Source organism: Coturnix japonica, chromosome 9 (assembly GCF_054131305.1).
Source record: "Coturnix japonica strain WE chromosome 9, WE-NBRP24, whole genome shotgun sequence".
NCBI lineage: Eukaryota > Metazoa > Chordata > Aves > Galliformes > Phasianidae > Coturnix > Coturnix japonica.
This window is the reverse complement of record NC_140671.1, coordinates 25749511-25757321: the sequence shown is the minus strand read 5'-3', so window position 1 is coordinate 25757321 and position 7811 is coordinate 25749511. Positions and strand designations below refer to the sequence as shown.

The window sequence follows — 7811 nt, the reverse complement described above, 5'->3', positions numbered from 1 at the left end:
CCCTGCCCTTGGCCAGGCACTGCTTGGCAGCCCTTTCCCAGCAGATGCGGTGCTGGCTCGTGCTGTGGGATAGAGCTGCCCGGGTGGCTCTGGGGCTGAGCCTTCACTGTTCTCCTGCTGGCACTGGGCCCCGGGGGCAGAGGCTTGGTGCCAGCCCCTGGCACCTGGTGGCCAGCAGTCTGAGCCAGCCCTTCCATGAGCCGCTACCTCCCTCCTGCAGCCCCAGCCGTGGCTCTGGGGGATGCAGAGGGGTCGTGGGGGACAACCATGGCATGGGGATGGGTGGGTGGGTGGATGGATGGACTCCAGGGAGGGGAGGTCAGATGGACTGAATGGACATCAGCGTTGGGAAGTTGAATGGGTTAAGGGACAGACAGGTGAACTCGGCTCCAGGGATGGATGGACTCATTTTGGACACCAGGGGTGAAGGAACAGATGACTGGGTAGAAGTATGGACTTGCCAATGGTTTCATTCTGGGCATCAGGGATGGGAGGAAGGATGGATGGGCAGACAGACAGATGGACTCTGGACACCAGGGTTGGGAGGATGGATGGATGGATGGATGGATGGATGGATGGATGGATGGATGGATGGATGGATGGATGGGCAGACAAATGGACTCACTCTGTCCTCAGGGATGGGGGGACGGATGTGAGAGCACTGCGGGTACCGATGGTGGGCGGACGGGGGCAGCTCGGCTGCTCGGTGGTGGAGGCACAGAGCAGCTCCGTACACGGACGGATGGATGGAGGGAACGTTGAGCGCCCGGACGGAGAGGATGGAGCCGCCGGGTGCCGCTTCACCGCCCATCCGCGCTCCCCCCGCGAGTCTACGCGGCCGCTGCAGGTTACGGAGGCGTTTGCTCCGCTCCTGGGGCCGGGATGGCGGTGCCCGGTGCCGGTGCCGGTTCCGGTGCCATTCCCGGTGCCTGCCACCCCCGTGCGAGCCGCCCCGCCCCGTGCACGTGACGCGGCGCGGCGGCTGCGAGCGGTGGGGCGCCGCGCCGCTGCGCTCCGGTACCGGTACCGACCCGGCCCCGCGCCGCTCCGCTCCGCTCCCGCCGCCCCCGGTAAGCGCTGCGCAACCACCCCGGGGCTGCCCCCACCGCCGGTGTCACCGGGGCCGCGCAGCAGCGTGGAGGGCCGGGCCGGGCCCGTGACCTTCAGCCGCTGCCGGTACCGGGAGGAGGGGGGGGGGGAATCTGGGCGTGAGGGGCTTCAGCCCCTGTGTGTCCCCAAATCTCCCTAGTATGTATGTATGTACGTATGTACGTATGTACCCTACAAATCGCCTCCCCCTTTTCAGCCCCAAACCTGCTCCCTCTCCCTCCCTCCCACCCCCCCATCCCGACCCCATGTTCTGCCCTCCCCATCCGTATCCCTGCAATCCGCTCTCCTTGTTACCCCCAGCCCCAGCCCGGCCCCATATTTGGGTGTCACCCCCCTCCCACTTCCAGAAGGCCCCATGGGCAGGTGTGTGTGTGTGTGTGTGTGTGTTGGGGGGGGTTGCACCTCTCGGGCTTTGCTCGGGGCGGGGGTCGCTCTTTTTGCACGGGGCGGTTGGGACGCGCTGCGATGCGCGTGGGGTCCCCGCCGCTGTCCGTGGTGCTGCCCCGCTCCGCTCCCTCCTGCCCGCAGAGGGCGCCCCGCGGGGTTCCGGTGGGGAGGGGGAGAGACGACGCTGTTGGGGAGGGGGCGGTGATGGTTGAGGGTCCCACCACAGCCGGACACCGCCAGGGAGCAGCTCCCAACAGCCCCGTCTCCCCCAGGCAGCGCCACGATGCAGCCCTCCTGCCCGCCCTCGGCCAGCTAGCTGCGTCCCGCAGGCACCGCCACCCCCAGGTGAGTTGTCCCGATCCCATGGGTGACTTCCCGGCACCGGGATGGATCACGCAGCCCCCGGTGCCCCCCTTTGCCTGCGGGGAGCCCCATGGCCATGTCCGGCAGGCAGCAGCATGGCCCAGCAGCACCGCGCCGCTCCCCCCCCACTCAAGGTATGTGTCAAAGAGGGAGGGATCAGACAGCACCCATGGGTGCCAGCAGAGCCTCACCTCCCCCCCCCCCCCCATTGCCTTGCAGACAGAGGAGGACTACATCCCATACCCCAGCGTGCATGAGGTAACGTAGCCACGCTCCCCAGTTTGGTGGGGTTGGGTGGGTCGGGGCCAAGGAGCACCCAGCTCAGCTGTGGGTGCAGGTGCTGGGCCGGGAGGGGCCGTTCCCCCTCATCCTGCTGCCGCAATTTGGGGGCTACTGGATCGAGGGCACCAACCACCAGCTGAGCGGGGCCCCTGAGTCCCCCCCGAACCTGGCACCTGGCACCCGTGTACGACTGGAGGGCAACCACATGGCCAAGATCTACCGCAAGCACTTCTTGGGCAAGGTGAGCACTGGGGAGCGTGGTTCCCATCGTTGTGCATGGGTGCAGGCGTCCTGTGAGCGTGGGTGCACGTGGGAATGGACACTGATGGACATGGGGAGGCCAATGGGTGCTTGTGGATGAGGTTCTTCATGCAGATGGGTGCATGTGGTGATGGAGACCCTGTCCCAGCAGGGCTGGGTGGTCATGTGTATGGGGAACCAGTGAGGATGTGTGCCCATGGGCCCACAGGCATGTGCTCATAGGCCTATACTGGAGATCATGGTGAGACAGGTAGCCACATTGCACGCGTGCCTGTGGGTGTGAGTGTCCACTGTGAATGCCCCATGTGTGAGCACCCATGGGTGCCACCCTGACTGCTGGCAGGAGCACTTCAACTACTACTCCCTGGACCCCGCACTGGGCCACCTTGTCTTCTCCCTCAAGTACGATGAGCAGGAGCACCTCCACCTGCTGCTGCGGTGAGCAGGGCAGGGGGCACCTATGGGTGCTGGTTGAGTGTGGGAATGACACCTTCATTCCTCCCCTCACCTCGCAGCACCCGTGCCCGCACCCTGCATGATGTGGTGCCCATCTCCTGCCTGGCTGAGTTCCCCAATGTGGTGCAGATGGCCAAGGTTGGTAACCCCCACCCACCAGCAGCATGTGTAGGTGCCCCCCCTGCACCCACTCCTCAGCACCCTGCCTCCCCTCACAGCTGGTGTGTGAGGACATCAACGTGGACCGCTTCTACCCTGTGCTCTATCCCAAGGTGAGCGCAGTGCCAGGGGGGCAGCACTCACCTCAACCCCAACCTTAAATCCATCCCTACCTCTATCCCTAACCCACCACCCCACACTCCCCCAGGCCTCCCGCCTCATCCTCGCTTTTGACGAGCATGTGCTCAGCAACCACTTCAAATTTGGTGTCATCTACCAAAAGCTGGGGCAGGTACTGGGGTGTGGGGCCAGGGTGGGGATCTGGGGAGGGGGTCCGGGGGGCACCCACTGCTGTCCCCACAGACCTCAGAGGAAGAGCTCTTTGGCACCACGGAGGAGAGCCCTGCGTTCACCGAGTTCCTCGACATCCTGGGGCAGCGGGTGCAGCTCCGGGACTTCAAGGGGTGCGTGTGGGGGGGTGCAGGATGGGGGCATCCCACAGGGTTCCCCCCCCTTTCCTTTCCCCCACATTTCCTCTCCCCTTCATTCCACGCAGCTTTCGGGGAGGGCTGGATGTGACACATGGGCAGACAGGCAGCGAGTCGGTGTACTGCCACTTCCGGGACAAGGAGATCATGTTCCATGTCTCCACCAAGCTGCCCTACACCGAGGGCGATGCGCAGCAGGTGGGGGGTAACGGGGGTCATGGGGTCATTGCTGCGGTTGTGAGGGCTAGGGGGGGCCGTTTTGGGGTGTATGGGGATGCCAGCAGGGCACAGGGGTTCCTGGGGTGGAACTGGGTGCTGGAGGGGATATAGGAGCTGCCAGTGCTCCCTGGGTATTAATGGAGCATTAGTGACCACAATGGGGCAACCCCAGGGCCTGGGGGTCGGCAGGACCCAACCTCATCCCTGTGTCCCCGCATCCCCACAGCTGCAGCGAAAGCGCCACATCGGCAACGACATCGTGGCCGTCGTCTTCCAGGACGAGAACACCCCCTTCGTGCCCGACATGATCGCCTCCAACTTCCTGCACGCCTTCGTGGTGGTGCAGTTGGAGCCGGGAGGCCCCCAGGGGCCCCTCTACAAAGTGTCGGTCACTGCCCGCGATGACGTCCCCTTCTTCGGGCCGCCACTGCCCGACCCCGCCGTCTTCAGGAAGGTGAGCGCCCGTGGCTGCTGCCTGCAGCAGAGCCACATTGGCACCCACCCAGTGCCGCCGCCGCCCCGCAGGGTCCTGAGTTCCAGGAGTTTCTGCTGACGAAGCTCATCAACGCCGAGTACGCGTGCTACAAGGCCGAGAAGTTCGCGAAGCTGGAGGTGCGTGATGCAGGGCTGGCAGTGCTGGGTGGGCAGTGCTGAGCTAGCAGTGTTGGGTTAGCAGTGCTGGGTTGGCAGTGCTGGGTTAGCAGTGCTGAGTTAGCAGTGCTGGGTTGGCAGTGCTGGGTTGGCAGTGCTGGGTTAGCAGTGCTGGGTTAGCAGTGCTGGGTTGGCAGTGCTGGGTTGGCAGTGCTGGGTTAGCAGTGCTGGGTTGGCAGTGCTGGGTTGGCAGTGCTGGGTTAGCAGTGCTGGGTTGGCAGTGCTGGGTTAGCAGTGCTGGGTTGGCAGTGCTGGGTTAGCAGTGCTGAGTTGGCAGTGCTGGGTTAGCAGTGCTGGGTTGGCAGTGCTGGGTTGGCAGTGCTGGGTTGGCAGTGCTGGGTTGGCAGTGCTGGGTTAGCAGTGCTGGGTTGGCAATGCTGGGTTGGCAGTGCTGGGCTGGCAGTGCTGGGTTGGCAGTGCAGGGCTGGCAGTGCTGGGCTGGCAGTGCTGGGTTAGCAGTGCTGGGCTGGCAGTGCTGGGCTGGCAGTGCAGGGCTGGCAGTGCTGGGTTAGCAGTGCTGGGTTCGCAGTGCAGGGCTGGCAGTGCTGGGCTGGCAGTGCTGGGTTGGCAGTGCTGGGCTGGCAGTGCAGGGCTGGCAGTGCTGTGCACTCAGTGCAGCCCCGCTCAGTGCATTTCGTGCCGTGCAGGAGCGGACGCGTGCGGCGCTGCTGGAGACGCTGCACGAGGAGCTGCAGGGCCGCAGCCAGGCCATGCTGGGGATGGGCCCCGACGAGGAGCGCCCGGACAACGGCTCCGCTCCGGGCTTCTTCGAGTCGTTCAAGGTGGGCCGGGGGCTGCTGGGGGCGGGGCCTGACGGAAGGGGCGGGGTCACAAGGAAGAGCCCCGCCCCATCCCGGGCCACGCCCCCTGTCACTCAAGGCCGCGCCCCCCGAGCGCGGAGCCCCGCAGCTCCACGTGCTACGCCACGCCCCCCTCCCCAGCCCCACCCACCGCGATAAGCCCCGCCCCTCGCTCAGCTCTGCTCTCCCATTGGCCCCGCCCCTGATAAGCCCCGCCCCGTGCCGAAGCCCCGCCCACCTCTCCTGACCCCGCCCCTTGTCGAGGCCCCGCCCCCCGCCCCCGTTCTGTCCAATCCGCTCCGTCCCTCACTCCGCGCCCTCCCAGACTCCGCCCCCTCCGGCCCCGCCCCCAGACGCTCCCCCTGGCCCCGCCCCTCCGGCACGATCCCCGTCTCCCCATTGGTCCCCGCTCCCAAGCCCCGCCCCCCGGCCCCGCCCCTGACACGTGCCCCGCAGTCGCTGCTGGTTCCCGGGAGCCGCCGTGGCCGCCGCGGCAGCGCCATCGGTCTGGGCTCCGTGGAAGAGGTGCGTGGCGGAGCGACGTGACGGGCCCCCCCCGCCCGTCCCCCCCACCTCCCTCCTCTGACCGCCTCCCCCCGCCCGCAGGCGCTGCTGGTCCCCGGGAAGAGCCCGTCCCGGCGGCGGCCCGGCCCGCTCGGCTCGCGCCGCTCCAGCGCCATCGGCATCGAGAGCATCCAGGAGGCGCCGGGCAGGTGGGGGCGGGGGGCGGGGGGACGCGGGGTGGGTCGGACCCCCCCATCACCGCCCAACGGCCCCGCAGGGACGGAACCGCCACGGGAAACGACGGCAACTCCTCCGCTCACAGCTCACCCGAGAGCAGGAGGAACCACGACAGGTCCGGCACCGGGACACGGACACGTGGGGACACACGGACACTGGGATGAGGACATGGGGACATGGGGACGGGAGACACGGGAACACGGGGCCGTGGGATAACTGGGATATGGGGACACAGCGCTGGGGGATACGGGAACACAGAGGCACCGGGATGTAGCGAGACTGTGAATGGTGGCAGTGGAATGGGGACAGGGCAGCAGTGCCCAGCAGGGATGGGGGCGGTGTGACACTGTCACCCAGTGGCACAGGAACTGGGCAGCGTGGGGACAGGGTGGTACAATAACACAGCGATGGGGACAAGGCAGCGTGAGGACAGAGTGACACCGGGACACGATGGCACCTGGTGGCACAGGAATGGAGTGTTGTGGGGATGCAGCAGCACAGGGATGTGATTGCTGGTGGGTGCAGTGGGGCGGGGACAGCACGGCACTGGGTGGCACAGGGACGAGTCAGACAAGTTGGTAGAGGTGGGATGGGGCGGCACAGGAACAGGGTCTCACCAGGGTGGGGTGGCACCAGGATGGAGTGGTGCTGGCACAGGGTCCCATTGGCAGCCAACGGCACAAGGACGAGGCAGTGAGGGGGTGGATTGACACGGGGGTGGGACGCATCCAGGGGTCCGGGGGGGCACGGGGCCAGCTCTGTCCCTCACAGGGCGGAGAGGCCGGAACCTCTGCAGGACTTCTCCCGCTCGTCCTCCAGTGCCAGCAGCTTCGGCAGCGTGGCCGAGGAGCCAGAGGAGAACCCCGTGAGCGAACCGGGCAGGGTATGGGGGTATGGGGGCAGGGAGCTGAGGCCGGGGGGAGAATGTGGGTTTTGGGGATGCTGCACCACGTCACCCTGCCCTGTGCCCACAGGACGGCCGCTCGCCCTCAGGGACCCCCCGGCAGCGTGACACCTCTGCTGACCCCCCCTGGCCAGAGGAGCCCCCCGGCACCCCCCCAGGTACCTGTTCCTGTGGCATTGGGGTGCTGGCATCACCCATGGGTGCTCATGCTCCCCCCTAAACAGGCAGTGCTCGCCACCCTGAGATCAAAATCCAGCTGGAGCGCTCCCCCCCAACCCCGGTGAGGCTGAGATCCACCCCCCAACCCCGTGACCTCCCGGTGCCTCCAGCACAGGCACAGCCCTTATTCTATATTCTATTCTATATACAGGGCTTGTAGCTGACCCCCAAACCCCGGGGTGGCACCACTGGAGGAGGGTCCCCGCTGTGCCCCCCTGCCGTGCCCCCCACCGCTCACATCCAGGAGCCGAAGCCATCATCCCCACTGTGGGATTGGGGCCCCCCGTGGGGTCACCCCCCCGATTCCAGACAATCTCCTTCACCCCAATGCCCCCTCTGGGGAGGCGGGGGGGGGGGATGGGCACAGGAACACACACAGCGCAACCCCCCTCCAACCCCAAAAGCAGAGTGGGGCCAGACCCGGTGTGCCCCCTCCAAAAAAAAGAGAAGAGAAAATCCCACAATGTGGGGGCTCAAAACTCAGCAGGGGACACGTTACTGCCTCCCCCCCCCACACACACACACTCCCCCCTGCCCTTCTCCCCCATTTTATTTAGGGATAACAGCTCCAGATTGGAGGAGGGGGGGGTTGGTGCTGTGGGAGTTTTTTCAGCACCCCACCAGGTTGTGGTTGTGTTTCCCATATCGATGTACAAATAAAAGTCTATTTATCGCTACAGCTGATGCTGGGGGGCAGGGGAGGAGGGGGATTCTCCACTCTCTGGGGGCTGCGGTGGGGCCCAGGGCTGCAGGAGGATGGAGATTTTGGAG

The 7811-nt window shown here is 66.2% G+C and overlaps 1 protein-coding gene across 12 annotated transcripts; it reads left to right on the top strand.

Moving 5' to 3' along the window:
* Nucleotides 1-377: 377 nt before the first annotated feature.
* On the top strand, nucleotides 378-7717 carry RAP1GAP (RAP1 GTPase activating protein). Of its 12 annotated transcripts, none has more exons than XM_085508849.1 (22): nucleotides 378-449; nucleotides 637-1070; nucleotides 1770-1842; nucleotides 1948-1994; nucleotides 2080-2118; nucleotides 2198-2383; nucleotides 2747-2841; nucleotides 2919-2997; nucleotides 3078-3131; nucleotides 3227-3310; nucleotides 3382-3482; nucleotides 3575-3704; nucleotides 3952-4179; nucleotides 4251-4337; nucleotides 5024-5158; nucleotides 5633-5701; nucleotides 5783-5889; nucleotides 5958-6032; nucleotides 6737-6782; nucleotides 6892-6979; nucleotides 7046-7101; nucleotides 7192-7717. In XM_085508849.1, exons 2-22 carry the CDS (start codon nucleotides 747-749, stop codon nucleotides 7198-7200), a joined length of 2112 nt encoding a protein of 703 aa, XP_085364975.1. In that variant the 5' UTR covers nucleotides 378-449; nucleotides 637-746; the 3' UTR covers nucleotides 7201-7717. The 12 variants fall into 12 exon arrangements, with proteins under 12 accessions (XP_085364975.1, XP_085364973.1, XP_085364970.1 ...); XM_085508847.1 differs by having other exon boundaries at nucleotides 6737-6800; XM_085508844.1 differs by having other exon boundaries at nucleotides 6689-6782.
* The last annotated feature ends 94 nt before the right edge of the window (nucleotides 7718-7811 follow it).

What these genes read in the sequence shown, in the direction of transcription:
- RAP1GAP (XM_085508843.1), top strand. Translation starts at nt 747, where the DNA reads ATGGAGGGAACGTTGAGCGCCCGGACGGAGAGGATGGAGCCGCCGGGT. An exon ending in CATACCCCAGCGTGCATGAG is followed by an intron (nt 2,119 to 2,197) that starts GTAACGTAGCCA and finishes CTGTGGGTGCAG; the next exon opens with GTGCTGGGCCGGGAGGGGCC. An exon ending in CCGTGAGCGAACCGGGCAGG is followed by an intron (nt 6,801 to 6,891) that starts GTATGGGGGTAT and finishes CTGTGCCCACAG; the next exon opens with GACGGCCGCTCGCCCTCAGG.